The sequence below is a fragment of the Gigantopelta aegis genome, chromosome 4, assembly GCF_016097555.1.
Source record: "Gigantopelta aegis isolate Gae_Host chromosome 4, Gae_host_genome, whole genome shotgun sequence".
In the NCBI taxonomy this organism is placed as follows: domain Eukaryota; kingdom Metazoa; phylum Mollusca; class Gastropoda; order Neomphalida; family Peltospiridae; genus Gigantopelta; species Gigantopelta aegis.
The window spans coordinates 108014554-108033481 of record NC_054702.1 but is presented as its reverse complement, the minus strand read 5'-3'; the positions used below and the strand labels follow the sequence as shown (position 1 = coordinate 108033481).

Here is an 18928-nt window from a genome sequence, read left to right as displayed (position 1 = left end):
CAATGCTGAATTTCCGTATAATTGGAGCTTGCGTTCGTGTACGGTGCACACTCCAAATTCAACAATGGTACGACTTCAACTATCGAAGATTGAGGAAGGGCTATTGCTTGGCTTCAGGATGGCAATAGGCAAAGAAATGTTGCTCTGAGACTTGGTGTCAGTCAGAGTGTCGTTGGCCGACTGTGGCAACGGTACCAAACAACGAATTCTGTTCGAAATCGTCCATGTTCGGGAAGACCCCGAAGCACTACAAATAGAGAGGACCGCTACATCACCAATATGGCTCTACGTCAACGCACAACCACTGCACGCCGATTACGTGACAATCTGCGGACTGCGACTGGAACTCGAGTGTCTGATCAAACCATACGCAATCGTCTGAGAGCCAATAATCTACGCTGCCGTCACCAGGCTGTTCGACCACCACTCCTACCACGTCACAGAACGGCCAGACGTCACTGGTGCATGCTTCATCTGCGGTGGCAACGTGTTCAGTGGGGTCGAGTGATGTTCACTGACGAGTCCAGGTTTAGTCTCCAGTTCAACGACGGTCGGGTTCGTGTCTACAGACGTCCTGGGGAGCGCTTCGCTGACGTTAACGTTAGACAACGTCACTGGTTCGGTGGTGGCAGCGTCATGGTGTGGGGCGGCATCTCTATCCACCACAGGACCCCCCTCTATGTGGTGGATGGCAATCTGAATGGAATCCGCTATCTGAATGAGATTATCCGGCCGTTGGTTCTCCCAGGCCTTCAGCAGATTGGCGGCGGGGCAGTTCTGCAGGATGACAATGCCAGACCCCACCGCGCCAGGGTGGTAACGGACTTTCTCAGACAACAAGGTATCGCCAGGATGGATTGGCCAGCATATTCGCCTGACTTGGCCCCAATAGAGCACGCCTGGGACGAATTAGGCAGGAGAGTTCGGGATAACCATGCCCCTCCGGCCAACCTTCATGATCTGGGTCAACTTCTTATGGCAGAGTGGCAGGCGTTTCCCCAAGAGTTCTTCAGACGTCTGATCAACAGCACGAGGCAACGATGTGTCGAGTGTATTCGCGCCAGGGGTGGATTCACACACTATTAAACGAATGTTCTAATGTGTAAAATCCATGTTTGACAACCTTCAACTTTGACAGCATGTCATGTGACTTTCTTGTATACAGTGACGTTTATTTGTGGTTTTTTGTAAATATGGAACAATAAATAAAATTGTTGGTGTAGTTTACATCATCAATCTAATACACACTGAAACTTATTTGGTTATAAATTTTTGACCCTTAAATTCTTTTGAGTAGTATATATATATATATATATATATATATATATATATATATATATACATGTATATATATTTTTTTTTAATGTCCAAAACCTGCAAACATGACTTCAGAAAGCAGTATTTTATATACCTACCTACATGTATAAAACAAGAAATGAGATAGGTTTGTAAAATTTATAAATAGCAGCTGGTGAGAAGCTTCTCACAAAGAACAGGACCCATATTCTTGAAAGAATGTCACATTAAATTTACATCTCTTTTATATTTGTGTGAGCAGTACGTAATTCCTGATGCTGGCCATAAATGTAAATGTAACTTTGATAGACATTAATTTCTGATTCTAACTCTCAGAATTAAATTAATTGAATTGATGAGACATCTTTTTCTTTCTTCTTCTTTTTTTTTTTTTGGGGGGGGGGAGGCTTATTACAGACAAATATATTTTTTACTACTTTCAAAAAAAGAAAGAAAAAATTAGAAAATTTTCATTATTATTCATACTTACCTAGTGCTAGCACAACAAATATGCTATTCAACCTGAGTCATACCTACACACTGCAGAATTCTCTCCCTTGCCAGATATGCGCAATGCTATCCTTGCACGGGCTACCTGTAACTTCATTCTTGGTTCAAAGTCCACCCACCGAGGGAAAGCCTCATAGGGGTGGGTGGGAGGTATAGTTTGTTGTGCTAGCACTAGGTAAGTATGAATAATAATAAAAATTAGAAACAAATTTTCTAATAGTCTTATTCAGCTTACTGTGCTAGCACAACAAATATGCTATAACGGACGTGCAATGACGCCGTTAGAGCACGTGAATTCAACATTAATGGGAGGAGGTAAGAAAATAGAGGACTTACCCGTACCCGAAAAGCTCCTTTGAAGTAATGACATGGAGATAGGACGAACCACGACATACGGTAACAAGGAGTCAAAAAACTTTTGGGAATAAAAAGGGGCTTCCCAAAAGAAAAACTCATCCCCAAGAAAGGGAGGAAAAACATCTCCCCAGGGAGAGGAAACGGTAGACAACACTACAAAAAACCCCATCCCTCAGAAAAGGGTGGAGTGTTAAACATGTCCAAAGCGTGAATCGATGGCAGTCGGATGGAAAAGAGGTCGACCCCTTTTTGTTGCCCTGCGCACAGACACGACGTGTTGAGCCGCAACGACTGTCTGGATCCTACGCGTACCATCAGGACCAACCGCCATATCCCGGAAATAGAAACGGTCAAAAGTGTGCCGTCCTTTCCAAACCCCTGCATTCATGACCGTTATAATATCTAAAGAGTCATGAAAATTCAGGGAAGCAGAAATGGCTCGGATCTCATGTGGTTGAACAGAGAAATTCCGTAACACATGATCACCCGCCATCTCATATGCTAGCTTGATGGTAGCTGCTATCTATCGAGACAAAGCATTTTTTGTGACATCACCCGGCCTAATTGTATAAGAAATAAACAATCTCTTTTTACCCTGCCGCCGGTTTTTCGTACGCTCCAAATAATACTTCAATGCTCTCACCGGGCAAAGAAGTCTATCCGAGTTATCAGATGACAGTGTACGATATAAACTGTGAATGACAGTAGGTGGAAACTCTTCCCCCGGAGACTGGTTTTTAGCAACAAAAATAGGGTCGGTACGTAAAGTGACAGACCCGTCCGAATTGTAATCAACCAAGTCATTCAAAAAAGCATGTATCTCACTGATCCGACGACAAGCTGCCAGTGAAACCAGAAACAGAGTCTTCCACGTCAAGGCATGAAGACTAGCAAACCTCAACGGCTCATAAGGCACACCCTTAAGAGCATGTAACACCAGAAAGACATTCCATTTCGGAATAATGGAAGGTCGTTCAACCGTGGATTGTAATGATTTAAGTAAATCATGTAACACCAAGTTGGTAGAAAAGTCACGACATCCACACTGTTCAAGAGTAGTGAAAATCGCAGCTCTGTGACTTTTCACTGTCGTGACTTTAAGTTTCCTTTCTTGGACCAACGCCAGAAAGTACTCCGCTAAATCGTTGACAGTAGGCGATAAGGGATCGAAATCCCGTGCGTTCGCCCAACGAACCCACATACGCCAGTGACACTGATAAACCGACTCGGTAGATTTGCACTTTGCTGAAGAGACGAGATGCGCAATTCTTGTCGAAAAACCTCTGCGTCGGAAGGAAGCCCCGATAACCTCCACGCGTGAAGCTGGAAGACCTCCGTCTTCGGATGCCACACCGTCTGACTCAGTCGCTGGCTGAGTAGATCGGACAACACTGGTAACCGGAACGGGACTGCCACTAACAGTGACAGGAGTTGTGGAAACCAGGGCCGCGCCACCCACAGAGGAGCTATCAACGTCACGTGACAAGGTTCCTGGACCACTTTGGTCAACACCTTGCCGAGTAAGACAGGAGGAGGGAAGGCATAAAAATCCAGTCCCGTCCAATCCATACTTAACGCGTCGTACTCCAACGCCAATGTGTCCGGTACCAGGGACACGAACACCGGCAATTGGTTGTTCAACCGTGTGGCAAACATGTCCACCTGTGGACTGCCCCACACCCGAAGAACCGCTGCGACCACCCCTTTGTTCAACATCCACTCCGTCTGAACAGGGGTATGTCGACTGAGGGCATCTGCTAACACATTCACCGATGAAGGAATGTGTTTTGCCCACAGAGTGGTCCCTAGTTGGTCGCAGAATTCTAAAATCGCAAGAGCTTTGCGACCCAAAGTCTCCGATTTGGTTCCACCCCAACGATTGAGATATGCCACTACCGACGTATTGTCGCATCTCAACAGAATTCGACGGTGTCGAAGAACACACCGGAAATGAAGACAGGCACGATGCACTGCCTCCATCTCCAAACAGTTGATATGAAGCTTCCTCTCGGAGAGATTCCATACCCCTGAAATGTGTTGATCCAACAGATGCGCCCCGTACCCGTGCAGTGACGCATCCATGAACAGGATCAGATCCGGAGCAGGGGGGTGCAATGGAACTGATAGGGACATGCACTTGTCCGACAGGCACTCCTGTATCGGATGAGTGAACCATGGGCCCAGAGGCACTATCGTGTCCCAATTGTCACCGTCCCACCGTGGGGACAAATGCCACTGGAGTGGTCGTTTGAATCGTCTGAACCGCACAATCAATGAGGCCAGAGATTCGAGGTGGCCCAACACAACGTGGAGAGATCGTACCGTAGTACTTTGCTCCCCCATCAAACATTGCACCGACGTTTGGAAATTGTGGATACGCGCATCGGTGGGACGAACCGACGCTACCACAAGATCGAAGACCACTCCAAGATATGTGAAAATCTGAGCCGGCGTTAACTCCGATTTCACCCAATTGGGAATAAAACCCAATTGGAGGATCGTGTCCAAAACCAACCCGACATTGGTCTGACACTCCTGTTGCGACGAAGCTGGGATCAACCAATCGTCCAGATAGGTATGCATTCGAACCCCTAACAAATGAACATGACCTACCACCGCTTTTACCACACGTGTAAAAGCATGGGGTCTCGTCGCCAAACCGAACGGGAGCACACGAAACTCGTACGCTTTCCCGTCGAACAGGAAGCGCAGAAACTTCCAAAACGCCTTGTGCACCGGGACATGGAGGTATGCGTCTTTCAGATCGATCGACGCAACCCACTCCCCAATTTGAAGCAGGTTCCGGACCGAATGAACCGTTTCCATTTTCATGGAAGGAACATCGACGTAGACGTTCAGTGGCTTCAAATTTAGGATTGGTCTCCATTCCCCATTTTTCTTCCGGGCAAAGAAAAGATGAGAATAAAATCCCGGAGTGTCCAGACTGACTCTCTGGATGGCCCCCTTTGTCGAGAAACTCGGCAATCATACTCTCCACTAAAACGCGCCGATCCGCGGCATTCTCGGAGTGGAAGTAAGAGGGGGGCTCGAAGAAAAGGGTATTTTGTAACCGTGTCGAATGACTGACAGAACCCAGGGGTCGAGACCAGGCAGCTTGCACCAATTTCGAAGGAAATGGCGGAGCCTGCCCCCTACGGGTATGGTTGCTAACGGTACCTCCGAAAGCAACTGCCGATCGTTCATGTACCCTCACCCCAACCGCTTACCACCCGTAGGCGCAACGCCTTTGGTGGACTGAGAACGGAACGCAGTACGACGTTTGCGTCCTCGCTTAGCGGAAGACGGGTTGTTACCTGGTTGCCTCCTAGTGTCAGGAACCCTAGGGATATGAGCCGACTGTAAAAAAGCAGCCTTTTTCACAGGAGGCGGCTTGAACCCCGAAAACGTGGACCGACGTTTACCAGAGGTTGAGGGTCGAGTGTTCAGGACTGGTCGCGACAAATCCTTGTCTAGGACAATATTAAAATCGGGACCGAAAAGTAAATTTTCCCGTACCGAACGTGTACGAAAAAACGTCTTCGCAACGTTTGACGCACTCAAACCCGCCAGGTAATGGTCACGCCATAACAAAAGACTGTTCGCAAACAATCGGCCAGATAACTGAGCGATATGCTTAGAGGCTTTTGACGCAGCCTCCAAACAGCCTTTCGCCATCACAGGAAGGCTCTCGACAGCCTTATCCAAGCCAAATAGGAACGTACCTAAATGGTTATTAACCTGGAACATCGACTTAGCCAGCTGTTCGAACGATTCCAGATCCGCGATTGGCAATGACACATGCGGCGATGGGGAACAAGCGGCTCGGACACTAGCGGGAACGACCGCCGGATGTTCGAGAAAATCTGCCCCAACGTCTCATAGGAGTCGGCACGAAAAATGCGCGCTCCCGTTAAGATTTTCCCCGTAGGCAGTGCCGTTGGGTACTCATCAACACCCACTCCCAGGATACGATCACTGCCAGTGATCAACACATCAATGTCACAAAGTGAACTGTTCGCCTCCTGTGCAAGTGGTAAACCCGACTCCTCACGAGGAGTGACCAAATTCAAAGAACGGTTCCCGAAGGAGACACCCTTGAATGTAGGCTGGGCCTCAACCTGAGGTATAGTGTCCCCGCATACCTGTCGGACCTGGTCCCTGACAAAAGTCAGAACCGCCGGATAATCGCACTCCTCCTCTACCTCCGAACCGAAGTGAGAGAGAGCTGGGTCAGCGACAGAATCCGGTCCAACCGACGCTTCCTCTGAAGCCAGGTCACTGTCCACTGGATCCCGAAGATCTATATGGAAGATCTCCTCCCCCTAATCGAGACGCCAGTTTCTGCTGGTTTTGACGGAAAACCGGGGGGGAATGGGAGCCGCACCTGACGGTCCCGTCTGCGAAAGCAATGATCCCAACTGAGGCGAAGTGTTCAAAATTTCCACAAAACTCCGAAACAACGTTTCCTGAAAGCCTAACGGTCGTTCCTGCGCCAAGTGCGGAACGGTCGGAGTTTGCGGCCACAGAGTAAAGTCGAAGAGGTAGGGACCAAAGACGGTGCAAACTGTGAGGAGATGTCCGTTGCTACCGAAGTCACCAGACCCTTGGGGTAAACATATGCAAACGGAGGACCCAAACGGGATGAGTCCTCCACCCAACGGTAAACATCGGTCAGGATGCCATCAGAGACGGATCCCGGCATTGGAACAACTGGCTCAGTTCGAAGCAAACTGGCAGAACTCTCCTCGGGCCTTGAGAATGCTGAGGTGCCGAAGCGACTGTCAGCAATCGAAGGCAAACTCGGGGCCACCTGCTCTGCAGACGAAGCAGTGGACCTATGCACAACAGAGTGCATGTGCTCGGTAACCGATGAAGTCGTCAAAACCGGTGCCGCGACGACTCCACCCTGCCCCCCTTCTGTTTGTAAAGGTAACCATAACGATGATGGCGACGCCTGCGACGAAGCCACACAAACAGATGACGGCTCACGTAACACGGTCACAATAGGAACCCGGGGGGGTCACAATAGGAACCCGAAGTATCTGTAACTGTACTCGTAACACGGACCGAAGAAGAAACACCCTTGTGTTTCCCCCTTTCCGGACACTTTTCGAAGTGTCTACAGACTTATGGGACCTACCCACCAAGTCCGACTTGCCGACTACTGCCGAAGCAGACGACAAGATTTTGCTGGTACCCGAAACCTGAGTCTGCGAACCGAACCGAACCCACTGGTCAGGAGACCACGTGGCGCAGATCTCACACTGAAGGTCTTGAGAACAAGACCGACAGTCCGGACACAACACGTGTGTGTCTTTACGTCGTAAAGGAAATGGACAACCATCTCGCGCACAAACTTTCCGTGCGCTAGCTGTCAACGAACTCGCGTCGGACATGGTAAATTCAACACAGAATTCCCAACTAACCAACCGTATGTCAAGTTCAACCAAAAAAAGTAAAGAAATCTTTTTGCCAAAGCTTAACAGGTGTTAACATGTGGACTGCAGAATTGAGAATGAAGTTACAGGTAGCCCGTGCAAGGATAGCATTGCGCATATCCGGCAAGGGAGAGAATTCTGCAGTGTGTAGGTATGACTCAGGTTGAATAGCATATTTGTTGTGCTAGCACAGTAAGTTGAATAAGACTATGTCAAAATATATACAGATATTGTGACTTTTATGCATATCTGTGGACTAATTTAACATATATAGAAATTTAGGTAGGCTAAAAAACAAGGGAGATCACTCTATATGATTAATGCCGACTCAAGGGAAAATTTCAACATGTCAAATACCAGTAATCATATATTACTGGCAATGTTTCTTTAATTTATTAGAGGTGTGACTCTGTGTATGTTACTTATTATGGTTGAGGGCACTGTTTAAATTCTTAAATTTACATCCAACTTTACACACACTAAGCTACATACACATTTTTGTGAACAAGGGCATCCTCTTTGCAAGTCATTTAGCACTGCACTGCGATATCGCAAAGTTGTTAGAGTTTAGTGAATTAAGCCCCAGTTCTTTAGTCAGACTTGTGCTTGTAACGTGGAATTCTGGACTTACATGTTATCTTTTTGAAAATATGGGCCCTGATGCTTAACTGTTTTCATGAAAAAAGCAAACTGGCAGATTAATGCAGCAGCTAGTTTTTTAAAATCAGTACAACATAGGTAACTTAAAATATCAAATTCACTTTTTAGATTTCATTTCATGTCCGCTGAAGGTTCAAACATTCTGTCCTGGGCAAACACAGCTATCTAGGCTTTCTGCACTCAACAGATGTTAGTGGTTAGTAAGAGAGAAATGTATGTTATGGCTGTGCATTCACTGTGGACAATCAGAAATATGAGTATATAATCATTAATATCCTCAACAAAGACAACAAATTTATTAACTACAGTAGTAACTAGTATGTCATTATAGCTAGAATTAATTATGATTACATTTCTAACTAGAATAATATACCATTTCCATCTGTAGATCTGCTGTATAACTACCAGTAAATACACAAAATGCAGAGTAAACAGATGTTAAAGGTGTTCACACTTGATGTAGACAAAACAGAGAGAAGCTGTAAGCAAGATAGAATTTTATTGTCAGAATTTAGCAGTAATGTTTACTAAACATTTTACCTGTCCTCAGGTATATCTCCAAGATTAGTTTCTCTGAAATCCGAAAACATCATTTCAATTTTATATCCTTCCCTGTCCCCTTTCAACAACTCTGTTTCATATCAGTGTTTGTTATATTATAGCCACAAATACATGCATGTGAGCTCTGTCTTTCCAATACATGTAGACTCTAATATCCAGTAAACTATTACATGAGATAAACACAACACCTGTGTCAATGTGACAGGTGTGTAAACACTAAAATACTAATTAAAACATTTAATTAAATAATTCACTATATAGAGATTATTATACGAGCTTGTGTGTCGTACTGATTTTACGAAACGAGTGTCAGGAATTTTGTATTGCCCGAGTGAGAGCGAGGGTAATACACAAATCCTGACACGAGTTTCGTAAAATCAGTACGACTCACACGCGAGTATAATAATTTCTTAATTATCCATATTATTATTGCTATTTTCTTTATGAATAACAAGACCCAACTCAAAATGTTTCAGCCACAACTAGAGGGAGACGAACAAATGATGTCATATTTCAAATGCCCAGTCTGAGCTAGGACTGGAGAAGCAACGTCATGTTGTGACGTCGCTTCTCCAAAATTACGTCATTACACTTGTTATTACACATGTGCTTCGTATGATTATTATTAACTCGGTTATGTTGAACCATATAATAATATATATTATGTGCATGTGCATGTGCTTGCTTATCTTTTTTTGTTAAAGCAGCGATACCTTTTTATTAGGGGTGTCATGATTTACATACCTCATGATATCTAACTGACGATACGACATGTATCACATTACCCGATTCACAATGTTTTCCCCGTTAAAAAGGTTTTTTCCTTTTTGTGGTAACAGGTAATAACCTTAAAAAAATAAATCTCAGGTATTTGGGCGCTATCTTAATTATATCTTGTAAAAATACAGCATAAATGACGTCACTTTTTCAACATCAAAGTACTTAGACGACGTCAAAATGAAACTTCAACGTTATATTACCATATTCTACGTTACTTCCTGCCCAATTTCAATAAAATCAGTAGATTTGGAATCAGTACTTTTTAAATTTTCTGTTTATCCAGTATTTTAAGTTATATATTCTGATTGTTGTTGGTTTTGGGGTGTTTTTTTTAAAGTGATATATTCCGAATTTGTTTAAAAAATAAATCTATAGATCCAATACATGAATGAAATGCTAATTAGTAAATGATAGATGGACATGAAATTTAGCGAACTACATTTCGCACCCTTTTTTTCAAATTCCTGTTACATTTTGCACCCGACCCCACTTTATTCAGATTCCTGTATTGTACATAGAGTAATTTCATATTTTGTTGGTGTCATACTGTCGAACTATATCGTTTCATTCTTCGGTTGGTAGAGGACATGATGTATCCTGGTACTTAGGGTGGACAAAAGGTTGAATGATTTTATACAGGTAGCGTTGTTTCTGTTGAGACAAGGGTTTTCACTGGTCCATTTAAGTGGGGCGGTCGGCTCGCTATTGCATTTTGCTGCCCTGCTTTCCTGTTTTGCCCCCCCCCCCTTATTTTTTCTCCACCCATCTTTACAGGAATTTTTAAATATATTTTCTATGAAATGTTGGTATTGGTTTCTGTAATAAAATCACAGATTGTATCTGTAAAATTCATACATCAGAGATGTCATTAATAGATGACACTCAGTGATTTTTTACTGCCTTTTTATTAATTTGTAAATGGGTATAGAATTACAAAGAATAAATAATTCCTCACACCTTGTTGACTATACTGTTATATACATGCATTTGTAAGCTTGTTCCTGATTGGTTAATATTAACCTGTTATCAATGTATAAAGAAAAAAGAAAGAAATGTTTTATTTAACAACACACTCAACACATTTTATTTACGGTTATATGGTGTCAGACATATGGTTAAAGACCACACAGATTTTGAGAGGAAACCTGCTGTTGCCACTACATGGGCTACTCTTTCCGATTAGCAGCAAGGGATCTTTTATTTGCGCTTCCCACAGGCAGGATAGCACAAACCATGGCCTTTGTTGAACCAGTTATGGATCACTGGTCGGTGCAAGTGTTTACACCTACCCATTGAGCCTTTACGGAGCACTCACTCAGGGTTTGGAGTCGGTATTTGGATTAGAAATCACATGCCTCGACTGGGATCCGAACCTACCAGCCTGTAGACCGATGGCCTAACCACAACGCCACCGAGGCCGGTGTTATCAATGTATAATGTTAATACATGTTATTTAAGATAAACCAATGAAATCATGTAATTCTTTGGCTTTGGTCTTAACCTAACATAACAACAGCTGACTATAATTTCATTTCCACCTGTTATTTCTATTTTGGTGACATAATAATTTCACTCCTAATGTTTTGTACAGTTTGGATTAAAAGTCTTTGGTTAATAATATTTAAAGCATCACACCAACACTGATAAATTTAAGCAATCTACATGCAGCTAAAAACATCAACTCTAATTCACTGTATGGTTAATATTGTTGTACTGACCAACAGGCTATACATGGACTTAGAAGTGTATCAGTGAACATATAAGATCTTGTCAGGGCTTACATTGTGTATTATAAATACATGTATACATTTCACAAAAAGTGGCTAATAAAATTTTCTAGTGGTTAAATTGTTTACCAAGCCCATCTCTATCTTTGGAAGAGATAATCTGTCTGACATCTGAACATAAAATAAATGACCATATGTTCAAATAAGCTGAGTGAACGTGTTATAATATAAGTATTCTGACTCCTTAGAGTACTGCTAAAGTAATACATGTCCCTTACAGGGCCCAACATATTTTCTTGTCGCCTAAGTGCAAGGACCATAACTCTATTAAAAATAGGCAAATCCCAAAGAAAGTTGAACTTAATAACTTACATGATAAAGCTATATAAAAAGTTTTTTTTAGCTCAATATCTTTAGGCATTACTTTTTTAATTTAGGATAAAAATGGCCACCATAATTTTTGTGCTATATTTCAATTCCCAATATCTCAGGAAATAATGTACGTAAACACATAAAATTTTGGATAAGCATTAAAATTAAAAAGGTCTAATATACAGAGCAGACTGGTAGTTAAACTGAATGATTAGAGACAACTGAAAAATCTTTGAAATGCCATTTTATTTTACGAGCAGCCATTTCTGAGACTCTTTTTTTTCTGTCAAATCCACCCCAATTGCTATATAAATTTTAAATATTACAACTATGTACTGATTGATTTATTATGAACAACATCCTTCTGAAATCAAGAAAAAGTTGTTATAAGAACATTTTCAATGAAAAAACACAAAAAAACCCCCAATATGGATATACTTCATAATCATGGAACTGGTCTCATTTTATCGCTACATCGCTTATGTATGTATGTATGTAGTTTATCTACCAGCATTATGTCCGATGGCTTAACCACGACGCCGGTAACTACATATTACATTATGTTTCATGTCTTTAAATGTAAGGGAGATAATTCATGACAAATTCATTCAATGTCAAATTTTATATACCACTAATATCAAAGTAACCCAGGGACCAACGAGGTCATTGTAACAAGGTATGATTGTATATATACATAATCAATAACATTAAAATGTCTTCACTATTAACACTGTAATACATGTATTAGCAAAGGGATATAGGACGATAAACGCTGTGCCTAAAATAATCACGCCCAAATTAACTACAAACACCTAAAACATATTTCACCTGAAAACTACTGAAATGTTACATTAAAATAACTTGAAATGCTTTTATAAATACTGACAACTCTCCAGCAGGTGTTAATGACAGTACTGAACTAAAACGACCTTCCTGCACTCAGAAAAGATAAAATCCCCGTTGTGCCCAAATCATCAGTTGAAGGGACTCTTTCTTGATTTTTATATTTGTTGCCAAAGTTAGTGGTTTAAATTTGCCGTGAGCAGGTTGAAAATTGCCTATGGCAAAAACATTTTAAAAATAGCCGTAGGTAAGAAATTCTTAACTTCGAGCCCTGTAGTGCCCATACACAGTTTCATGCATCTATGTTCCTTATTTGGTAGGATAATGGCACTTGAAACATAGGATATAAATAACTGCATCAATTTCGGAGCTAAATTTAACAACTACCATGGTTAGCAAATTTTACTATTTCTCAAAAACTATTTCAGATTTGAGGAATATTTGGTACAAATTTCATTTGAATTTGAAACTGAAGTATGTGGAGTAATTGTGGTTTTAACCCAAAGCAAACCTCTTCCCAATTACCAGCAAGGGATCTTTTATATGCAGTATTCCACAGACAAGATACTACATATACCACAGTCTTTGTTATACCAGTTGTGGAGAAATAACCCACTGTCTGAACCCTCCGATGGGGATCGATCCTAGACAGACTGTGCACCTAGACAGGCGGTAACAAAATATATAGTCCCCTCCAGCTGGACTAATAAATCTTGTCTGGGTAAATCATGAATTTTCAAACTTTACAGTATGAACAAGTAAAAGACATGATAAGAGGTTTTAATTCTGACTAATTTCAGAGATCGCTACACAATACTAATGCTATATTGCTATACATGTATGTTTTTTACGTACTATACATTTCCGTGAATCCGTGAAAACGTAAACCCATGAATTATCAAAATAATATGTCGGCCACAGATTTACAGATCACAGAATCGTACAAAATATGACATTATCCAAAAGAATGTACCATCATCAATATAGGCAAAAAGTCTAAACTGACCTACGTTCTAACCATGTCCTTTTGAAATTAATCTGTCATTATGCCTTTACGGATGCTTTCACGGTTCATGGATATGAAAACGTTCAACATGAACATGGATTCATGGTTTCATGTAATACACTAAAAAAACTTACATATGAAAACAGCTTAAATGTTAAATAATAGTTGCTAAGAAAATTTCAATCAGTTAATGTACAACTGTTGCTAATCAAAACTTAAAATTAAAATGTTTCCTGAATCCTATATTACACACCTGTCCGGTACGATGGGATGTTTGACACTTGACACGCCATGCTCTGAAGATGCTAACAGCACATTACACTCAGTTGGTTCATCCTCACTGGAACTTCCAATCTTCTGAGATATTTCCATTATTCAGTTGTAATACTCTATCATCAAGAGATTCAACAACACAGATCCTAAAATTCAAATAAAATGTGGAGTCCACACAAGTTCACTGGAGATATGTCAGCTGTGTGACCAATTTAAAAAACACTAAAATAAAAGAACAAAATTTAAGACTGTAATTTGCCATTTTCTACAATATATGTATGTACTTTTAAAAAAGAAAGAATTTGTCTTACACTGACAAAAGCACATGATACATATATAAGAAAATTAAATAAAACAGACAATACACTCCCAACATACATGTACATGCAAAATAGGTGAAACTACATTTATTAATAGGATATTTTAAAAAATTAATAATTTAATTAAAAACAGTCACTCTACATCACAGGGCATGGTCCACTTAAAGGGAGAGTAAACTCAAACATGAACCTTATGTGTTGGAAAGATGCATACCCGGACCACCAACACATACTGACACTTAAAGGGAGAGTAAACTAAAACATGAACCTTATGTGTTGGAAAGATGCATACCCGGACCACCAACACATACTGACACTTAAAGGGAGAGTAAACTAAAACATGAACCTTATGTGTTGGAAAGATGCATACCCGGACCACCAACACATACTGACACTTAAAGGGAGAGTAAACTAAAACATGAACCTTATGTGTTGGAAAGATCCATACCCGGACCACCAACACATACTGACACTTAAAGGGAGAGTAAACTCAAACATGAACCTTATGTGTTGGAAAGATCCATACCCGGACCACCAACACATACTGACACTTAAAGGTAGAGTAAACTCAAACAAGAGATTTATGTGTTGGAAAGATGCATACCCGGACCACCAACACATACTGACACTTTAACAAATGAAAAACGCCTAATTTTAGTGTTAATAAAAAAATGTGATTATTCCTGCTAGCTGGGGGCAGACATTTTCTTTTCTTTTCGAGGAGTCCGGTACAGCTAGCTTGGGGCAAAGTGACGTCAGCTCAGGAATGACCAAATCCTGTATGCAGTGTAAACAAAAGCAGTCATTTTCGACAAGGCTTTCTCTTTGATCAACTTGACTTGTAAAACAACATAAATGACGTGATAATATAAAAACTAGTTAGCTAAATATATTTCAAGTTGAATTAACCCACGATACCCAAGTGATAATGTTCTTTTCTTTGGGACTACGTAATTGGTCAGTTCTGTGGTTTTAGATGGGAAAGTCTACTTAATCAATAGTTTACAGAACTGTTTACAGTAATAAACCATGTCCACTTCTATTTAAGGGACGACAGGTAATATTACACAATACCAGTATGTATTTTTGTGTCTAGACAGCGCCAATTAATTGGCTTGTCTGGCAATCAGGAATCACAGGTAGAGGCAACTAACAGCATAGACCAATTAACTAAGAAAACACTCTGTGTATCATTTCAGTAGGTAGGTTAATGCATGAACAAAACATGATGCATTTATTTCCATTCCTACTCGAGACAGCGCAGAATGCGGTTGTGTTTTTCAAACGTCAAGGTTTCTCTCACCCCCACCCTTGGGGCTGTGCTGCACGAGCTTGGCAGCTTGGCCAAGTATCGTGTTGAACACAATGGGAGCACGGCTATTGTCACCTTGTATTATGGTGACAATAAACAGAAGAGATCGGGAAGTAGGAAGAGACGTCGTCCCACGACAGCTCAGGGGGGACCAAACCGGGCGACTCAACTGCCAGGGGCGGTCCCTCCTGCTTCAAAGAAGGAGACCGGCAGGGGCAGTTCAGGGGGAGCCAAAACCGGCAGCTCAACTGCCGGCGGCTGCCCGTTCTGTATAGCCGTCCCCCACTACTCAGAAGCAGCAGACACCAATCCACCGGCGTCTCCACGAGTTGTTGCAACAGCGGTTGCAGAGTGTGAAGCCAAGAAGAGGAAGGTGTCGGTCCAGGACTTGTCCGACACACAGCCCACGACTTGGCAGATCACATGCAACAAGCTTCCTGGACGGTACCGCGACTGTGTGAAGGGGGAGTTCACTGCGACCTCTCAGCTGCCAGGCCCCTTCGTCACCAAGAGCTGGAGACCAACACCAACTGGTCAAGGGCGGTACCAGTTCCAGTATGTCGAGGGAAGTCGCACCTACTACCTGATGTCGGAGCGGAACGGGATGTACCGGCAAGGCTTGCTGAAATCAGACATGGATAATCCAATCGTCCATCGGATTATCAAGCTGATACTTCCGGAAGACTACTCAGCAATACTTCGGGAAGAGTACTACATTGACCTGCCGCACTTCTTCCCGAAGTTCCGAGCCGATCATCCCATCAACTCCCCATGAGTTCCGCCACAGTTCAAATTTGTTTTTTTTGTGTGTTTTTTGTAAACAGTCCGACGCAGTTTATTTTGGCAGCCCGTCTAAATTGCTCAAATCACCTTGAAACCTTTTCGGACTTGTAGCACATTTTGGTCTTCTGTCTTTGACCTAACTACTAAATTCGTATTCCAAATTCCGCCCACCTCAAACTTATGCCCCCCCCCCCCCCCCGGCCTGGACCATAAGATCGGACTTTAAACTTTTAGACCTTCGTTCAAAATTTTATGTCGAAATTACTTCTTTTTTTTTAAATATTATTAAATAGTCCGATACTCTCTTCTTTCTCTTATTTATTTTTTGACTGTCCTTCTAAAATGCTCCAAATTATATCAATATTCGGCCGAGCAGTCAATTCAATTATTTTTGTCTTGTAACTTTTTTCTTTCTAATTTTAATCCTACTAATTTCTTTTACTAATTGCTATTTTCAAAATTCTGTCTATTTTCAACCCCCATCCCAAATCAGGCGTGTTATATCCATCTATCTAAGTTCTTTTTGACAGCCTGATCTAATCTAACGACCATATTTAATGAGTAGAATTTTCTTTATTAATTATATTAATAAATTTTAAAGGCCCACTATTTAATTTTTGGATGTGAATTTCAAAATTATCCCCTTGATTTTGTTCTGTCCCGGAGCAAGTCACTGGCTATCCAGAGGACAGGCCCCGGGACGGACATGCTCGAAACTCTAGTGGTATATGAGCATGTTAAAATTATGTGCACTCGCATTCATTTCGACTTGTTGTGTAGCCACTTGGACAATAGACTACTTTCACATTCCTATTGCGCATGCGTGCAAAGAGTAACGTCCCTTGACGAAATAGTCTCTATCACGGCTAATAATAAATTGGGGGGCGTGACAGACAGGTTTTTATGGGCGACTTGAGTAGCTTCGCAGGAGATGTTAAACTGTCGCAACTAACATGTACATATTTCGAATTAGATGCTATAATGGCCGAGAAAAACGGTCCGCTGAAATTTACAGCGGAATGGTTCAAATTAAAAAACAGTGCAACAACTTGGACAAAGTCTCTGCGACTTGTATCCGATGGTTTTCATAACGCCAGATTAAAATTCTCTCGTAAAAAGTATAAACAAAACATTTGACAGATTCCATAGGTTATGGCATCGACAGGTTATGGCATCGATCAATATATATATTAGAGAGAGAGAGAGAGAGAGAGAGAGAGAGAGAGAGAGAGAGAGAGAGAGAGAGAGAGAGAGAGAGAGAGAGAGAGAGAGATACATATACATACATTACACACACACATATCAGAATGTGTTTTGTTGCATTTTTCTTAGTGTCTATCTAATTGAGAAAAGTAAAAAAAAAAAAAGAGATTTTATGCTGTTACATGTATATCCATAAAGTGGGAATTTAAAAAAGGGGGATTTGGGGGTGGGTGGGGGGTGGGTGAAGGTAGGTGCCGTTCTGTTTACCCATACACACGTTTTTATACAGTGTCAACACGAACGCATTGAGTATTATACAAAATATATTTATTTTCTTTACTGTTAATGTGTTTTCCACCATATCTAAATATATAAAATACTAGACGGACCTGTGTAGGAACGTCTTGTACCGAGCCGTCATCACTCTCTATATATTTATATATCATTATTATTATTATTTAAGGAGTGTAGGAGTGTTTGTTATTTCTTTTACGTTCATCGGAGTATGAACAAAAGAAATCATCCGTAAACTGTGTAAATCGGCAAAGCCGTTTTCACATAAGTGTGCGGATGATTTTTTTTGTTCATACCAAGATGAACGTAAAAGAAATAACAGACAATACTTATAATTAAATTAGAAAAGATACTGAGTAATAATAACATTAAAAGTTCATATATATATATATATATATATATATATATATATATATATATATATATATATATATATATATATATATTCTATTGAGTATTGTCCGAAATATATATATATATTTTCTGTATATATACAAAATATATATTTATTTTATTTTATTTACTGTTTACTACCATATCTAAGTAGAGAATACTAGACCGCCCTGTATAGGAACGTTCTGTACAGAGCCGTCCTAACTACATATATTTTTTATATATTTAGACACGCACACATTATCTATTTTATTGAGTATAATCCGAAATATACATATATTTTCTTTATATACAAAATATATATTTATTTTCTTTACTGTTAATGTGTTTTCCACCATATCTAAGTATACTAGACCGCCCTGTGTAGGAAACGTCCTGTACAGAACCGGTAAGGTTTTGGTCCCTTATCACTAAAGCCTTATGCGTTCACTGGCTTCCCTCCTACAAAATGTGCCGAACAAACCCTTGTACTTGCATTAACATTAAAATCGTTTTCTACGTGAAATGATTACCCACATACGTTTCCGATATCCATCGGCTGGATATCGATGGAAGGATAACGAATTTCCCGGACATATGCGATTGGATCAGTTAATAATTGAACAATGGTCGTGGCCTCCCATTGCTTTTGCCCCCCGATTTGCAGATAGGTCTATTTTGGCGAAATCTCACGGTTTGCGTCCTCGAGTAACTCCGCAACGGGCACATGTGCAGTGGAATGAGAAAGACGTCTATTGTGGTTTATTTTGTATTGAAACATAATATATACTTATTGCTGGCTTATTGGGATGTATATTATT

At 41.1% G+C, this 18928-nt stretch overlaps 1 protein-coding gene across 2 annotated transcripts in view; it reads right to left on the bottom strand.

Annotated features, from left to right (window-relative positions):
* LOC121371706 (equilibrative nucleoside transporter 3-like) overlaps positions 1–18928 on the bottom strand; it is a 42634-nt gene that overhangs the window by 21180 nt on the left and 2526 nt on the right. The window contains exons 2-3 of one of the 2 annotated variants that reach the window (XM_041497797.1): positions 13804–13969; positions 8802–8834 (exon numbers count right to left, since the gene is read on the bottom strand). In XM_041497797.1, the coding sequence (XP_041353731.1) occupies positions 8802–8834; positions 13804–13922 (152 nt within the window). In that variant the 5' untranslated portion in view covers positions 13923–13969. The remainder of the gene's footprint in view (positions 1–8801; positions 8835–13803; positions 13970–18928) is intronic. The other variant, XM_041497798.1, reaches the window with a different exon arrangement.